This window comes from Ictalurus furcatus, chromosome 4 (assembly GCF_023375685.1).
Source record: "Ictalurus furcatus strain D&B chromosome 4, Billie_1.0, whole genome shotgun sequence".
NCBI classification, from domain to species: domain Eukaryota; kingdom Metazoa; phylum Chordata; class Actinopteri; order Siluriformes; family Ictaluridae; genus Ictalurus; species Ictalurus furcatus.
Window position 1 is genome coordinate 6,884,557 of NC_071258.1, and position 18,932 is coordinate 6,903,488.

The 18,932-nt window shown below is 39.6% G+C and overlaps 2 protein-coding genes across 3 annotated transcripts; both read right to left on the minus strand.

Annotated features, from left to right (window-relative positions):
- Positions 1-264: 264 nt before the first annotated feature.
- On the minus strand, positions 265-9,046 carry six9 (SIX homeobox 9). Of its 2 annotated transcripts, none has more exons than XM_053622751.1 (4): positions 3,652-9,046; positions 3,001-3,275; positions 1,755-1,918; positions 265-1,002 (listed from the first exon to the last, which is right to left on the minus strand). In XM_053622751.1, the coding sequence occupies exons 2-4, from the start codon at positions 3,259-3,261 to the stop codon at positions 807-809; spliced, it is 621 nt and encodes a 206-aa protein (XP_053478726.1). In that variant the 5' UTR covers positions 3,262-3,275; positions 3,652-9,046; the 3' UTR covers positions 265-806. The 2 variants fall into 2 exon arrangements, with proteins under 2 accessions (XP_053478726.1, XP_053478725.1); XM_053622750.1 differs by having other exon boundaries at positions 3,001-3,422.
- Positions 9,047-9,483: 437 nt separating this feature from the next.
- six5 (SIX homeobox 5) lies at positions 9,484-18,459 on the minus strand. Its single transcript, XM_053622704.1, has 3 exons — positions 17,719-18,459; positions 10,532-12,024; positions 9,484-10,350 (listed from the first exon to the last, which is right to left on the minus strand). Exons 1-3 carry the CDS (start codon positions 18,411-18,413, stop codon positions 9,656-9,658), a joined length of 2,883 nt encoding a protein of 960 aa, XP_053478679.1. The 5' UTR covers positions 18,414-18,459; the 3' UTR covers positions 9,484-9,655.
- Between the last annotated feature and the right edge of the window lie 473 nt (positions 18,460-18,932).

An 18,932-nucleotide genomic window follows, 5' to 3' on the forward strand; every position in this document is an offset into this window, starting at 1 on the left:
AATTTCCATTTGAATTTTCAAATATACTAAAGATTTGGTATTTAAATGCATTTACGGCCATATACAGAAGGAACATTCCCAGTAGCACGACACTATGCATTTTTGTATAATTTGTGAAATTTGTGTTGCTGTTTTTAAGCAAAGAAAATCACAAGCAGGCGTTAAATTTTTTTTATCAACTTTAATTTTTTCCACTTATCTTAACAAAGGATTTCTTTTCTCTTTTTTATTTATTTATTTTTAAAAAAAATTAAGCTCCTCTAACTCAGGTGAAATTCCAAATGGCTTCCTATTCACTACATATGCTCACTACATAGGGTGTAACATGATGTCATTGTAAAATCAGTGCTGCAGTGCATTATATGCCCAGAAGAATGTCTAAAATAGGCAATTGTAAAGATCTTTTTCTCTCTCTCTCTCTCTTTTTAAAGTAACAAAATTGTACCCAATAAATGTAACCGAGGAAATGAAATAGATATACATCAGTTTGCTGCAGAAGTTGCACCACCTTCTTGACGGCAATATAAAGTAAACATGGTTTGTTACAAAATTGAGGCAAAAACACAAATAGGAAAGGAATTTTTTAACATGAACTTTTTCTTTAAACATGAAGCAATTTCCTGGAGCATAAAAAGACATTTTCTTTTTGTCTTCTTGATGAGGCATGTACAGTGTATCCAACACAGACTAAGGAGTCTATGAGGGAATTTCTGCTTTCTCGTCACTGGGGGGCAGTAGCTGTATGTCCATGTTCATACTCCAGCTCATTGAAGTGTGTTTATTCTTTACTGAAGACTCCAGTCGCCTCAGTAGGGAAAGTAGTGTGCAGCTCCGAGGTGCCTGAGAGGTGGAGGCTGAGCCGAGGAGAGCTGAGAGCAGGGCAACAGTTCTCCTCTCGAGCTTGGGCTCGGCGGAGGTGAAAGGTCATCGTCAGACCTGTGGAGTGAACCTCTAGTTGTGCCTTCTGAGCCCAAGCACTCCGGCACAGCATCCTCCATTTGTCTAAGATAGAAAAGGAAAAAAAAGTGGCTTAGAATTTTTAGGACTGGGTAAGGTCAGGAAAGCAGAGAAGGCACAATGTGATGAATGAATTTAATTTAGTGTTTTGCACAATGTATTGTTTACCTGCTCTAATTTACCAATTGTAACCTCACAGAATACCTGTTAAAGAAATAGTTCAGCAATCTGAAAATCTACCTCAGCTCTACCTAGTCGATCATCCAAGACGTGTTTGGTGTCTAATGTTTGCTTCTTGTTGCGCCGGAGCTAGGAAGCTAATGTCTATCTCGCTCAAAATCTTTTCGATAAATACATGACATCTTTTACTCTATAAAATCTAAACTTGCTACAAAGAACATCATTAAACCACACAATCTTTTTATATATATATAATAAATTATTTCGTGATATAGCATAAATAGACTGTTTTTACAAACTGAAGTTCATCGTGAAACTGCATTATCATTTGTATCACCTCCAACCTTTACATTTCTCCTTATAGGGATGGCATTACACCAAACTGTGCTAAAAAATTATACCACAGTCTGTCCAAGATGACAGCTTGATTACACAAGACAGACTTCAATCATTTGTTATCATCTACATTAGTCGTCTAACTCTAGTGCAAACCTGAAGAAGCAAAGACAACATTTACACAGGGGGAAATTGTGTAACCATTCCTTTAACGATGTTAAGATTGGGGAACACTACTGTATTTAAACCAGAAGAAGGTACAGTACGGTACGTTCCCTCACCCTTTGCGGCCCTGAGCAGCTCTGTCCCGCTGACGGCGGTTCTTGAACCAGTTGCTGACCTGAGTGGCTGTGAGACCAGTCATTGTGGCTAAATCCCGCTTCTCTCTGGGTGAAGGATAGGGCTTCCTACAGTACCACTCTCTCAGCACACACCGTGACTTCTCCTACAAATACACATAACGATTCAGCACGACATTTCATTATAAGCTTAACTTTGATACGGTGACCGAAGACGTGTAAAGAGTCACATATTTAAATTGGTGCGCTGATCCTTGTTTAGAAGTGCGAACCGTTTCCAAAGAGGGATTTTGTCTACATGGTTGATCAGTATAAGCAAATAGTTCTGACCATTAATAGTTTATAAAATGCTTACAGGAATACTCCAATGTTTTTGACCCAACATATCATATTAAGATAGTACATTGAGATCCATTGACTTAAATCTCACTTGTGTTTCAATGACATGATATGCATTTTCGATCATTTTTTTCCTACAAAATAATTGAACGATTACATGGCATATGTCACCTTAAGTAAAGTATTTTAAAAGTGTCATTTAGTCAAAACTAAATGAGATCTAAATAAAATACTTGGGCATGATTTTATGTTTAATACCTTTAAAATCATAACATGTTGCAAAACGGGACAGCTTTAAATGTATTCAATTCATTCAAAATAAAGTCCATGAATTCTGATTCAGGGACGTTGCTGAACAGCATTGATAAACATTTCTGCACAACAGATTTTTTTTTTTTTTTTTGCAGAGTTCTTCCATGAACTCATCAGTTTTAAATCTGTATTATTGGACATTTTAGAAAAGGGACTACTTTTTCCAAAGGAAGATTTCACTGTAGTTGAGTCTGATGCACATGGAGACCACAATGCCTTTGAGAAAACATAAATAACTGGAGATCATTTTTAGAACTCCAGTGCTGGAAATCTTCCATAAAGCTTTTTTCTCATGTCCGTCTCATGCAAAGGCCTTTATTGTTAGAGTATAAGGTTGCACTTTTGAAATCATATTTTATGTTATATATATATATATATATATTTTAGGTGTTTGTGGACAGAATTAAACAACTACACTTAAACCTCCATTATAAATGAGTCACCAGAATCGTGGTAATCCATACAATACAGATGCAGGTAGTAGAGATTAGGTGGAAACTGCTGGAATATTCTTGCTTCATCAATACTATAAGGACCTTTATATGAAGACCTGAATTAGCAGATCATGTCTTCTTACCTTGAAGCAGTAGCTTGTCTCTTCTCCATCCCAGATGGTTCGAGGCAGGGGGAACTTGCGCCGTACACGGTATTTGCCCACAGCTCCAAGAGGGCGCCCTCGCTGCAGCTCGGCTTCCAGGTAGCGCGCCCGGAGCCAGAGCTGCTGGAGAAGTGAGTGACTGCGTGGGGAGAACATATTACCCTCTATGAGAGCGTAGAGCTCGCTGAACCGGCCCTGGTGGAAGGCCACGGCTGCCCGCGCCTTCAACAAGCTCTCCATGTTGTGCTGTGGGCCTAGGTGCGAGAACGGAGGGCATGTGGAGAGAGAAGGTACAGAATGAAGGAAGGAGGACAGGCGTTCGATACACCCGCTCTGAAGCAGAACCTCACACACACACGCCACCTGATCCTGGGAAAAACCCATTGCCATGGTGAGGAAGTCTGGAGGAGAGATTTGATTTTACGTGGTTAGGCAGATTCTCAGGGGAAGAAACAAAACAAAACTGGGCTTAGACTTTAATTCCAGTTCCTTAGTCAATGTTGGACATTAATCCATGTCAATAGTTATTACAGTATTATCTCTAGAATTATTAGTAACACGAGCCTCAGTTCTACCAAGTTGCTAAAGCTATGAAATATAATCATATTTTTTACAGTTTTTGAAATTTACCTTCTCTCAGGATGGCCTTCCGTTCGGTTTCAAGAGAAAGGTGCCAATCGCATTGTAATCCTTTGTGTTTCGCATAAAAGAGCTGCTAAGCTGAGTAACTGAGAGTGTATCCAAGCATGTGAGGCTTCACACACTTATACCTGTTCTTTCCCAAGCAGATCCGCCCACGATGAAGTGCACGCAGGTAACCGGAGCCCATGTGGGTTAAGAAAACACTGACAAGCACTAACATACTTTGCATTGCACACACATGCACACACAAAACAAAACAAACCTGTTAACCTGGAGCCTTGCTGATATCTTTAATAGTGAGGGACATATCGAAAATAAACATATTTACATTTGAATGCATTCCTATTTCCAACTCAAATGAGGGTACCAACGTTTAAGGCGATTTGGTTAGTGACGACTCCTGCATGGCGTACATGTAATGAATGCCAGAGGGATGGACGTCATTTGACTCCGAACGTACACCTGAAAAGTGTGGTCTTTGTACAGCAGATTTGACACAGTCCTTTTAAGATCCGTGTGCAATAGAAAGGATCATTAACCACAACACTCATTAACTAAGACCCTCACACAATCGGGAACCACTGTTGGGCTTTTGAATAATCTTTAAATCTCATTTGTACAATGTTCCTTAACTTACAAATCAGTCAGCTAATACGTTCAATGTTTGCGGCTTTAATTTTTCAGTGAAACATCCAGCTCACCCCAAACGATTTTTCCCCCATAAATATGTGCACGACAAACCATACAATCCTTTGCTTGAAAAAAAAAAATCATCCGGTTACTATATCTGATTAAAAAACAGACAGAATTCTGCTCAACATTTTGAGCAAATTTGCTGAAGATTTAGGGTCCAGTATTGTAAGTACTGTAACCTCGAACGCACGTTTCGAAGTATTTTATTCCCCTTAAACCGCAGCAATTTGCCAACAACAAATCTTTATTTACTGCAGAACTAAACATCATAATTTTTATCCATTTATAGTTGTATTTAATGTTACTGAACATCAAAACAAAATCAGTTCCTGTTATCGTTCACATTATAGCAGCGATAACCAGTCATTCCTTCACTTTCTCTTGGAGATAATAGGACAAAAAAAGAGGGGAAAAAATGCAAAACACATCCTCCGGTCCTGAAGCTTTTCCTGTGGTAGAAAACTTAAAAGAATCCTGAAATGCTAGTTTAACAAAGTGCTAACACTTGAGACTCCTCGCATCATTTTTAAATAAACCCCTCCTTACAGAATCATATCGAACAAATCAAGTATTAGATGCTTTTCCTTGTTAAATAATAATGTTTTAATCAGTTTATTATTAGGTTTAGATGGTGAGGAGCAGAACATACATAACCTCTGACCAATCAGATTTGAGAATTCAGCATAGCTGTGGTATATACAGAGTCATAACACACCATATACTTTTGCTGCACAGTTCATTCTAGCACTAAGCTTTACCAGCTATAGCTATGGTTTCACCATCCAAGTGCGACAGCCTTAAATAAAACACTAATTTACAGTCTCATTAGGATCTGAGAGCGAGCAGTTAATAAGTTCCACAAAGATTTCAGTTTCCTTATTTAATTGTTATTCCCTATCATTTTGTTTGGTCTGTGGTAATAATAGTGAGTAGACTGTAAGAACATAAACTGTAGGAGTTCAAAACACATTTGACTAGTAGTGTACATCAGACTTATAATGCCAATGCAAAACCTCAGTAGCAAGCATGTCTTGGATGACTGACTACATTTTGAGAAAGCAGCTCAGCTCTGTGTTGGGATTGTGTTCTGGCTCACTAAGTCGTCGCTTTGGATAAAGGCATTTAGCAAATAAATAAATGCAAATGTAAATGTAAATGTGAAGGCATTCATTAAAACCACAAAATGAGACCAAACAAGTTGCATTGTAAAGTATATTTAACACAACAAAATGAGATATAAAAAATAGAATAACTATACCAAATATGAAACAAACTCTTTAAAAGAGATATGCTGTTTTCTCATGCTGGGAACAAAACAAGAAAAAAAAAAAATCATCACTTTATTAAATTTAAAGTACATTACAAAATTCTTTGGTTTGATCAGCTGTATATTTTCCTCAGGATGGAGATGATATCTTTGTATATCTGATAGTACTGTAACAAATGTACTAAAATCAGCCACAAAAAATTTAACATTCAATAACAGCAACGGGAAAGTTCACTATTTGTTGCTCATTCACACCAATGCGCACACACACACACACACACACACACGCACAAATTCCCTTTGTTTCTTACATATTGGGAAAACAACACATTGTTCAGGTGCATGGAAGAAGTAAAACAGAAAAAGTAATACAAGCCTTTGGCATATAAATGCTACATGTCCTATTTTGAATACACTTCTAAAATACAAATATTTCCAGTATATAGAAAATGTAACAGAAGTGTTCTGACGGACCTCTGTAGATCCAGCAATATCAAAATGCTGGTTCTTAACTAATTGGTCAGGGGTGGACAAATCATCAATTTATTAATCAGCCCACCATTAAAAGTTCCAATGTGTTACCAAGTTCCATGGTGTGGTTGCCCAAAACCTATTTAAATAGAAAATGTGGCAACTAACATAATATAACTTAAATACAACAAGCAAATTAGTCTAGTTGAGTCTAGCTGAATAGATTTCAAAGAGTGCCTGAATCCCTGGGAGCGGTGGTTTTATGTAGTTATAGTTTTTTCTCTCTCCTGATAATCTGAATTGTAATTGGACCCTAGACAAAAAAGGCAGGAAGTCTTTGGCTAAGATTTCAGCTATGAGCTCTGGTGTGTTCTTGCACATAAAGACGATATTTAAGTCTAGTTGGAGTCTTCATGTTTGCCCGATAAAGTGTTAATCACGAGGTGCCTGTGTGTTGACATAACATTAGATTTAAATAAGTTTTTGTGCTGTACTGTACTATATTTGGCTCAGCTTAGTTTCCCTTCATATTCCTGATTCTGGAAATATTGTCTAGCATCCATTAAAGGTCATCCATATTAACACCCTGCTGAACACTGAACCTGCTTGCTTCAGGTACCTAGCCTAATGATTTGTCCACCCCTGCTAATGCTTTAAATATACACAGAAAGAAAAACAGAAAGTAAAACACACTGTCTCCTGCAACATAACAGTACATAAAGTTTGCGGTAGTGTCACAACATTGCTCATTTATAGGTAAATAGTGGAGAAAATTTCTTGATGGCTTCAGTAGGACCAATATTACCAAGAGGAAAGTAAATGGCAGGTCATGGCTAAAATGTGCAAAAGATTAAGACATGTTGGCCTACTGGAGATAAGCACCATAATTTGAGATTTCATTTATAGTTTTTAACCTTGCATGTACCCAGGAATGCCAAAAATGATAATTTCTGAAATTGAGTGAGCCAATTCCACAGATGTGTGTGGTATGCCATATGCAAAGTTACTTATGAAATATTACCAACACAGCACTGAAAAATTGCTGGCCTTACCCTATACAAAACTTGAAAGTAGACAATTGATTCTGACTGATCTTTGACCAGAATCATCAATTCACAATTAGTTTGACTGGACAAGATTGAAAGACAACAGACATTCAAATAAAATCTACAAAATTCTCCATATGAAAATAGAAAAAAAATAAAAATAAAAAAAAAAACATTATATTTGCACAGAATTGATGAACATGTAGTGTGAAAACTGAGTCGGATTCAAGAGGATGTCAGATTCATAAGATTTAGCTTTAACTGTATAGTAACTAGAGTCGTTGAAAAACATTAACGCCAACTTGGAAGCACCAATTTACTTTTCACATAAGTTCAACTTATCATTGCATAGATTAAAAAAAAATAATAAAATCTAACACTAATAAGCCCTTTTTCTTTCAAATAACTTGACTAACAGTACCTTCCCAGTATGTTCTACGCTGTAGTGATGGATAGGAGTGCTTATTAAATCAGAAACTAACTATGAAAAGTAATAGACAACTTCTTGTGCGGTTAAGTTATGGTGCAGAATTTACATAGCAAAAGATGTGCATGTGTGGAAAACATCAGGCGTTATGGGCTGACATTACACAGACTATTAATGCTCTGAAAAACTAGTTCAGTCTTTGGATGTACATGAATTACTAAAATGTATATACATACTGCAGATTGAAGATGATTACAATGCCAAAGTAGACGGATAGCGCAATAAAGTATCTAAAACTGATAAAATAACATAATATATTTTATCAGATGTTTACTGTTTAAAAACATGCCTCTCTTCCCAATAAGGATAGAACAAAGTAAAAGATTGTGTACTTCACCTCAATATCCTACACAAAGGCAACTCGAACGTTCTGACTGGAAAATCCAGGCGTAGTTTCATAAACCATTTCATAAACGTATTGAAAGCAAAAAGCACAGTCTAGTACGTTGTCGTTAAACATGTACTCATTGTGAACAATGACATGGTCATAAGATGTGTAGGTTAGGCTACTTATAACATTCTGATGTCAACACACAGTCCTATATCCAGGTGTCGGGCTCATAAAGCAGGTTTAACATAACTTGGGTTCCTCATTAAACCCTGTTTTACGCTGCGTGATTTCAGTTAAATTTGATATCTTTTAAAATTATTACTTCTCACGCTGCACGAGGTGATCCAGATTAAAACGTGTGCGATAACGTGCGTGTTAGATTATACTATGATGATCCATTATTGATACCTGTGATTAAAGAAAATTACCATGTTCTCTTTGCACCATCAATACACTTCTGTAGAAGTCCCCTTTGTGGCCATATTGGGTAAATGGTAAAACCACCACCTTGTGATGAGCTTAGCAAGCAGTATGTTTGCTGATATTCTTGCCATCATCAATGACATCTAAATATACTAGAACAGTGTGAGCATTAGCTGAGAGTGGAATGTGCTCTAACACACCCTAAAATGAATTTCTGTGGGAATTCTCTACATCTGTGCATATGGTGCAAAGTGACTTTTCACAATTTATACTCTTATATCCACAAGTTTTAAAGGGATGCTAAAGCCATTTTCACAGTGAAAGTTTTGTAGCCTAATCTAGGGAATAAGTGCCATTTTTTTAGACACACAGTTAGTATCTAACTGATGAACAGCTGTTTAATTTCTGTAATCCAGAATCTAACCTTCCCCACAACAACTTAACTGTGTAATATAAAAGTCAGCAGTTTAACGGAATAAAAAGTGAACAACTATGAGGAAATAGACTAAGATCAAACTAACCTCTAAGAGCGCTACCTAGCCAAACAAAATCCTGCTTTATGAGACAGGCCCCAGGATTGAGAGAGTATGTGACCAACAAAATAATAATAATAAAAAAAAACCTTTGTTATTCCCATTACTTAAAAATGCCGATATTTTAAAATGTGCTGTAAAATCCAATAAACAAGTTTAGTTTTGCAGAAATTACTATATTCAGAAATAGTCTTCTATTTAGAGTTCTGTTTATTTTACCACATTTGTTATACTTGGTGTAGGTTTGAAGCTAGCAGCTAGCCTTTTCTGCTTTCTCTGAATGAGCTGCACTGAAGTAATTGACTGGAGTGTTTGATTCCTAACAAACATTAACTGTGGATTCTCATAAACCAATAAAATACTGATTGTATAGTAAATTCCAACTATAATGCATGATTTGTATTATTAAAAAACAAAATAGCCCTACTGTTGCATAGATGCCCATAATGTAATGTTCCATGCATGTTTTTCTTTGGGAAGTAAAACCTCCATAATCTATTACTGTTTACCGTGAACCACAAAAGAGAGATGATGTTAGAGCCAACAAAATCTACAAGCTTATAAGTGGGCCATTCTTTTTTGAAACAAATCTATAAATGAACAAATCATGTATCATTTACCAAGAGTCTACTATGATTCCTATCTCCAATGTCATACATCAACATACAAAATATAGAGTGCTGTGGACCAAGAGTCAAGATTGTCTGAGGGCTTTTGAAAGGCAACTCAAAAGACGAACGATTACAAACCCAAATCATCATCCACAGGGACAGACTGCAGTTGGGTAAGAATCTTTGTGTCTCCATCCATCTCCACCTCGTCCAGATGAGATTCCCTATGTACATCATCAACTGAAGGAGGGGTACCCAATAGCAGGGACTCCCCACCTGGTAAGCCCAATAACCCTGCGTCCTCAGGTAGATCCCCTTTCCCACGTACATCAAACAGTGTGAGTCCAGATGAAGATGACAGGGGCACGGGACTCCAAGCAGGTTGAATGAGATGGGGACCACTGGCTACACCACTGCTGAGGGGACTGAATGACAGCATGCTCTCCGGGCTGAGGGTCTGTTGGGATGGCAGCACACTAGTCGGGGTTGGGGTCGGAGGGTCTGAGGTGTTTGGAGAGGCTCCTGGCGTTGGATTGGCCAGGGCTCCAGGCTCAGGACTACAGTAAAGTGCAGATGAGCCAATTAAAGGAGATGACTGAAAGGGTGTAGAGGTCTGGGCAGAGGATAAGGAGACTGGCTGAGTTTGTAGTGACGTTCCTGTTAAGGTATGTTCCAGTCCACTGCTGCTGCTAGCACTTGGGCCTGGATTTTCTGGGATGGACTTGACAGGCATGCTGGTAAACTGGAAACCTGCTGGGATGGTGAGAATGAGTTTGCCATTCTGAACACTCAGGAATGGACTGCCACCTGCCAAGAGGAAGTTACCTTAAAACAAGAGCAGAATAATGAGGTCAAGCTCTACCATTTGGTGGTGGAAAGAAGGAACAAAAATCAATTGTTTTGCAGTCGGTGTACAACCGACAGTAAACTTTACCGCTTGGTTTCAATGAACTTTGAAATGTCTGGTGAATCTAATATGATTCAATAATACTGTCCTACATCTTACCTGGAGAAGCAGAGGGAAGTTGAATCACTCCTGAATTGAGAAGCTGGACACCTGGAATAGCACCAGCTGTAGGCACACTCTGAGGAGGTCCTATTGGGCTTATACGTATAGCCCCCTGAGGCACAGCAACTCCTCCTCCAGAGCCAGATGTTAAGATTTGGAAAGCACCTCCTGGAGTTGGGATGGAGAAGGAGGGTGCAGCTGGGACCACCTGAGGGAAGGATATGGTCCCTGTAGGTGCTCCAGCAATGGGGGATACAGGCATGAACTGGGGCAAAGGTACCAGCTGGGGTTGCCCTGTGTCCTTGGACTGTGAAACAGGAACTACTTGTGTTGGTGAGGAGATGGGAATGCCTTGTGTACCCAGCGGGGTCTGTATGTGTGGGGTGATGGCTGACGTGGACTGGTCTATTAACTGAAGTGTCAGCCCTTGTGGAGCCTGTCCATTAGGCACCCGGGGGACAGGCACAACAGTGTTCTCCCCAAGTGCAGAGGATCCATTCTGAGGTTGAGCTTGAGTAGACCTGGGCCCAATTTGCAGATTGGGGGTTGAAAACTGAGGGGTGGAACTCTGGGATAGTTGAGTAGTAATGGGGGACACTGGAACCAACTGAGGGCAAGACACCGGAGTCCCTGCTGGGTGCTGCACTAATTGAGATACTGGAATACCCTGGATGGATGGTACCACCTGGGGCAAAGAAAAAACCTGAGAGCTACAGACAGTGGAAGAAGATGCCATTTGTGAAATCGAAGATGTAGGGTTTATTTGGGAACCAGCTGTTGCTACCACCACAAGCTCAGGCTGCTGGGTGGATTGTAGAGGCATCGCTGGGTTGGAAATAACCGCACCAGATGGGGGAACTGCAGAGGAAAGGATGCCATTTTGAGTCAACGCTAATGAAGGCAGGGAGGTGCGAGTCATCACTGTGGAAGAGATTGTGGATGTGGATATGGAGCTGAGAGGCACCATTTGACTGCTATCTTGAGCCTTCATAGCCCCTGGAACAGTAATGAAGTCCAACGGAGAGACATTATGGTTGGTCGCATTCGTTTCCTCGGTCAATGAGACAGGAACTGCGCTAGTGAGGTTGGCTTGCGTTTCTATTTTGGTAATGCAGTTTTCATCTGGGACGCTATTGTTTCCACTACCCTTAGATATAACCTGAGCCCCATTGAGTAAAAGTGGAGTGTTGGTAGTTACGGGACTGAGGGTGACTGCATGACCATCACTCAGAGTCAGTCCATTAATGATGACACCAGTTCCAGTCCCTGATAGCAATGGGCTCCCATTGAGCAACAGGGGATGAGGACTAGTAAGGAATCCCCCTGTGTTATTGAGAATGAGCTGACCTCCAGTACTACAGGGGGCACCAGAGAGGGATATGAGAGACGCAGTTGAGCCTCCAGCCTCTTGAGCAGCAGGTTTGTCAGCAATGTCCTCCAGATCAGCCTTACTAGCCTCATCCTCTGTGCTATGGTTTCCATCAGATTCACTAAAAAAGAAATAAAACATTAAAATGAAACCAAAAATCAGAAATACAAACTGATGGGACAATCTGAGACAATTTATCAGGTTTATGTGAAATGACAAACTTTATCAAACGTCTTGTTTTGTGTGTAGGACATTAACCCATTAAAGTCCCAGATTATTGTTCAGTGATACATCTTAAAGCTTATTATTCAGTAACTAATACAAAACATTTAGTAACTACAATGAAATTAATAGGAAATGCGTCTAGTTAGAAGGGTGAAGAATGCTCCTACCAACAGATAATGGCAGTTTACATGCTTAACAGAGGTTTTTATTGGTTGTTTAAAAAAAACAACACCTACTACTTTGGACTTGTGGCCTAGTTTCCTTTGTACTGCTTTGCATGCATTTAAATGGCTTGAATTCCTGATTCAAAACACAACCATCCAAGTCCCAAACCTCCTGGTTACCTTAATATAGAAAGGATTCTGTATGAAGTACTACCTAAATTAAAATGTAATGTCAATACTTCAAAACTACAAAAGAGCGAATAGTTGTTTTTCCTGTATAATTTGTAAGGACTGTGGTAATCACTTACTTCAGACTTACAGTAACATACCTAGCTGTTTTAGCTATAAAATACAAAAAAAATTATATATACACATCACTTAAGGAAAACACCCCCCCAAAGTTTCAAAACTATGAAACTAGAAAGTGTAAAGGAGCTGAACACACAACCTCAATGCAAAATGAACACTGAACCCCTAGGAATTAATACAGAATTGGTGCGCCAAGTTACTACCTCAAGCAACCTCAACCATCCATATAGAAACTCGCTCATCCCTCAAATGCCACTTAAGCTGGTAGCATACTTAAAATGACAAAAGAGCCTCCACCGGATGTAGTTACTGGTTTACTCAGAACTCCTGTATATATTTCTAGAAGTGATGTGCTGGTTCCGATCATGCCCTTTTATGTAAACCCGAGAACATTCGTTTTACACTTTCAGTGTACTTTAATAGAAATGCTACAATGGAAACCTCTCTGCAACATCTGAGCTGTTTGTATGAATGGTGAGATGTGTGTTTTTGACTTGCGGCTATGTGTACTGAGCTTTGATACACTGAAAGAGTGGGAATTCCCATCACTAGTGTTCACTAGGACACTCTACACCGTTGGGGTACAGAATGGTTTTGAGTGAGCTGTGAGCCGAACAGACTTCCGAACATTGTAGCGTTTCCGGGTCGGTTTGGCCGCGGACTACTTTTAAACCGTTGTAGCGGGAAACCTTGTTAAAATATAGCACAATGTTTCTCTCATATATTACAACGCATTTTGCAATAGTATCCATATTGTTAGATTATTAAAAAAAAAAAAAAAACAAGCAGTGTATAAGGTTTGGAAGGTTTGTTATTTTTTGAGAACTGGACTGAACACTTTGTGTTCTTTTTTTTAAAGCAGTAGTTGTTGGTGGAAGAAAATGCGTCAGAGAGGCATCGGCTGTCGGTTTTATTTTGCAAAGCAAAATATCTGATTTTCCCTTGTGTGTTTGTGTTGCTGCTCCCACAACCTAAAGAAAACATACAAATGTTGAATGCGGAAAGCAAATTCCAGTTCATTGCAGTGACTATGATATTGAAAGGAGCAGCTCCCAGAACAATAGTCACAATAGTTCTGAAGTCTGTTTAGAAGCTCGCCCATAATGCAGCATATGAAATAAACCCAAAATGCCTGTCTTGTTCAAAAGTATTTTTCATTAATACATCTTTTTGTTTAAAGTATAGTTTAAAGCTTTAGTTCAACTCAAGTGTGTTTGTCAACTTGTTTTTGTCAAGTGTATTATTTCAGTAGAAACACTTTCTTTATTTTTCAGAGTCAGGTTCAACTGTCTCTTGTTCACTCTCTAACAGTCAGTACGTTTACATGGACAACAATAATCCGATATTAACCAGACTAAGACGATACTCTGATTAAGAAACTAGCATGTAAACAGTGATTATTGATTAAAATGAATCAGACTAAAGTCATACTCGAAGTAAACACAAATTGAATCAAGACATGTGGTGTTCCTATTTTAGTCGCATTACAGACATGTACACACCTTAATCACACTATTAACGTGTGGGAGTTTTCGCCGCATTGTGCGACAGGACACGTACACACACGGCAGTGCGCAACTGTTTGACGGCAAACAAGAGAGCACGGCTGTGTCCAAAATCGCGTAATTACCTACTGTATAGTAGGCGAAATACATGTATGTACATGCATCAGACGCAGCCCACAGCTTCAAGCAGTCGTCTATTTGCACATACAGCATGACAAATATTTAACTGCACTTGAAGCTTTCATAAAATTTTAAATGAAACACCCAAAACTGTATACGGTACCATAATGAAAACGAATTTGAAATCCTGGAGAGAACGTCGGTCAGTGTGGCACGGTGACGTAATGATGTGTGCCGTTAATCGATCTATGTTCTATAACATGTAAAACGGGAACATGAAAGGAGTATTCGAAAAGCAACTCATGTAAACACCTTAATCACAATATTGTCTTATTCAGAATAAGGTCAATAATTAGATTATTGCTGTCCATGTAAACATACTGACTGACACTGATTTTGGGTGGGCCTCTGCAAAAATGGGTGATCATGATTTTCATAACTCAAATATGTAATATACCCTCAAATATAACTCAAATGTAATATACCCATGTTTCTGGAACAAGAAATCTTTTATTATCTAAAAACACATATAGGTGCAAAATGAGGATTTTTGCAAAGGCACCGGTATAAACAAGCTTATTTATACATAAAATTACAAATAATTGGGAATAATTATTAAAACCTGCACAGCAGGTAGTGTTGCTGCCTCACAGCTCCAGGTTCCTGGTCTGATCCTTAGTGTCTGTGTTGAGTTTTGCATGTTTGCTCAAGGTTGTCTGGTTTTCTCCAACCTCCCAAAAACATGTACGTGGTAAATGGATTGGTTACGCTACATTGCCCTAGGTGTGAATGTGTCTGGCATCCCATCCACTGGGTATTCCCACATCACTCCTTGTGTTTCCGGGATCCTCTGCGACCCTGACCGGGATAAAACGCTTAGTGAAGATGACGGGATGAATTATTAAAACGTACCTTACTTTTTGAAGCTGAAGCCATTAAGCCAGCCTCCATTACAGTCTCCTCCACAGTAACATTAAATATCTTTCTTGCTTTGGTGCGTAGAAGAGCCAGTGTCACCCATTCCATTTTGAATGTAAAATAACTGTAATTTATTTCACCATGTTACAGTTTAACAGCTAGCCACACACCAGTGTCAACAATGACTTCCTAGATAATTAGTGAGACTGACTGTAGTGATCTGCATTTATTTTAGAGATAAGGATAAAACCAAAGTGTGTGGCGGGGGGGGGGGGGGGGGGGGGTTTGGGTGTCACTCTTTGGTCCAATTTGTCCCACCTGCAGCTATACCCATATTGTCCATCTGACCTGAATATACTAGACTAAGGTTCCACTATAGTGACAGCAGTGATTACAATCAGCTGTGGTGATCGGTGTAGTCTAGAGAGCACAGTATTACTGCTTAACCACAAACTGTTCTGATTAGAGAAGCATGGCAGAAAACACATGCTTATTTAACTTCAAGAGCAACTGAATTCTTAATTCCTAAACCAAAAGCACATGGCACTAGTTTCACCTTGATTGACTATTCTGGGTGTAAGCCTATTTTAAGTTTTAAAAGGGATAAAGAAATCCCATTGTTTTGCTGTGCTGAGACAGTATTTAAGTTAACATAAATCAGTTTTTAAAAATGTTTTATCATTTTCAAAGCAAGACACTAGGGCAAACAGGTAAATAGGGGTTGTTTTTTTTTTCCCAAAACAATAGATCTTTGCCAGTTACATTTTTTTTACATTTACTTTTAGCATTAATTCACGGTTACTGATACCACCCCAAAGTGGATTATTTTCCAATAACAGCACATTCCAAAGTGTTTTATTCCTTTTATACCACAACAATTGGTCAACTATTTTTAATTTATTAATGAATGAATTGTGCTTTTAAGCATTTAGTTACATTTAATGTCTCTGATACAACGTCATTTATTTTATAGCAGCTATAAACAATCGTTGCCTCACCAGCCTTTCTGTCTTGAAGATGATATGGGGGGACAGCTTACAATTACAAGTAAAATTCACCATATCAACATTAATATTTTTTCTTTAATAAATAACAACAACAACAACAACAACAAAAACTATTCAAATCCACCATACAAATCCTGGTTAAAAAAAAAAAAAGTTGTTTCTACAGGAATGACAACATATCAGAATGAGCATTAAATAAACACGATATGGCCAAAAGTATGTGGACACCTGACCATCGCACGTGTGTGTCTTTGTATGCTGTAGCTATATATTTTCCCTTCACTCTAACTAAGATGTCCAAACATGTTCCAGCAGGATAATGCCCCTGTGCACAAAGCGAGCTCCAGGAAGACATGTTTTGCCAGAACTCGACTGATCTGCACAGAAGCCTGACCTCAACCCCACTGAACACCTTTGAGATGAACTGCACCCCAGGCCTCCTGACGCAACATCAGCGCCTGACCTCACTAATACTCTGAATGAGCATAAATCCTCCATCAATCCAGCCATGCTCTAAAATCGACTGGAAATCCTTCCCAGAAGAGTGGAGGTTATTATAACAGGAAAGGGGGGGATGATCAAAAAGCACATGTAGAGGTCATAGTCAGCCGTCCACAAACTTATAGTTTTGTGTGTGGCCATATTGTGTAAACCTGCGATCTCATTTACACGCTACTGTTATAGTAAATTAATCACCATCATTCTAGACCAATCAGAATTTATATATATATGTGAAGTTTCCAGGATCAAAACAGGATTAAATGTATTTAATGAATATTTTGGGGGAATTCCTCTGTAATCTCCTTCTTTGAGGGAAAAATAAATGTAGATGTTATTTATTTTGAAGTGGACACGTTTCTTCCCCCTCTGCTGTGAAATTCCTGGGCAGTGTACCGCAGGGATACGTCGCCAGGCAGCATGTCGGGAAACTTGAGACACTTGTGGGTGCTGCGAGCTCACATTTCACAACAAAGCAACACGCTTGCAGTCAGTCGGACTTGATTTCAGCAGACTGTCTCTCTGGCTAATCAAAACCGGCTCTGCCTCGGCCACTTTTCCGACTTTTCTTTCCAACTTTCCAACTCAGGATGAACCAAATGAAACGCAAACGCCACCATTCCGAGTCTTAGGCCTGCGTTATCTCGAGCACAAACAGTTTTTACAACTGCATTACTGTCTCATCTGTGCAATTCATCTACAATGTAGCGCTTTGCCTTTCTTCCTACAGCGACACTGACTGAGGCGCAGGAATGCACTCACAAAATGTAGCTTACAGAGAGAGAGAGAGAGAGAGAGAGGGGCAACACTACAGAAGGTACAGAAGCCATTAAAGAGTTGATTAAAGAAAGATGTGGAAACTACTGTCAGTGCTGCTGCTGTTGTTGTTGTGTTTGAGATACTATTTTGGTCGATGGTGCACCGATTTGCTAAACAAAAAGAGGTTTGTTTTGCTCGGAGAGTGTGAGTTGAAAGATATTTGGCTCGAATACAGAGCACAGACCACAAACATGCAATAAATAAATAAATAAATAAATAAATAAATAAATCCAAAGCTAGGAATGGTTACCTTTTGCTGTTGGTACCGGATGGAGTTCGGTCTCTCTGTCGCCGATTCTTGAACCAGTTGCTCACTTGGGTCAAAGAAAGTCCAGTAAGTTTGGCCAGATTTTTCTTCTCGTCCGGAGTTGGGTACCGGTTCACTTTGTAACACTCCTTGAGGGCGTTACGCGACTTTTCCTTGAAACAATATACCGTCTCCTCTCCGTCCCAGATGGTCTTTGGAAGGGGAAACTTTTTGCGCAGCCGGTACTTATCCACGGCGCCCAGACTGCGACCCCGCGACCTCTCCGCCTCCTTGTAGCGCGCTCTCAGGTAGAGGTCCTGCAGGAACCCGTGGTTGCTCGGGTGGAAGTCGCGGCTCTCTAAGATGGCGTACAACTCTGTAAAGTCCTCGCGGTGGAAGGCGACCAGGGCCTGGGCCTTAAGCAGGGTCTCGTTGCCACGTAGCACGTCGGCCGAAGGAGGGATGGTGGCCAGGAAGCTCCACAAGCGATCCACGTTGCCCGCCTGCAGGAGAGCCTCGCACACGCAGGCGACCTGCTCACTGGAAAAGCCGAGCGCGGACTTTGGGAAGGTCTCAAACAGCCGCTCAGAAACTTCCTCCGAGTCCTTCTCCTCTTTGACTCGGGCTTCTGATTGCCCGGACTCGTCGGCGCTTCCATTCTCCGTTTGTTCTGGAGACTCCAAAGACAAGGAAGCCATTTTTAGTTGAACTTTTTTTTTCCTCTTTCGGTTCCTCCTCCCTCCCTCGTCGTTCCCTCAGCCCATTCTCCGAGTATACTGAGATGGACGATTCGAGAAAGAGTCGGCTCTTTTGTTGGACGAATCGGTTGTTGCAATGAGAGTCTATAACGTTTGAACAAAAGTTGCTTTTTAAAAAAATGAAACTAAAATGGCACTTTTACAGGACTTATCTCTAATTTCGCCAAGTTGTGTTTTTAATTAGGCTACATACCTTAAGTTAAGCCTATATAAATTGATTAAGGTTATTTATTTTCCCTACTTTGCCATATCTGTCTATCTACGTGCTACTTTATCTACATAGTAGCAATCTAATTGTAGGCAATTGGTGATTATACAGAACTAAGCTGCTATTTCCACATTCATCCATTTTCTTTACTCCAATGGAAAAACTACCTTAGGCTACGTAATATTTTTCTACGGGCGAGGAATCAAACGAATCAAAATGTTCATGTGAGTCATTTCGAATCAGTAAAGCGA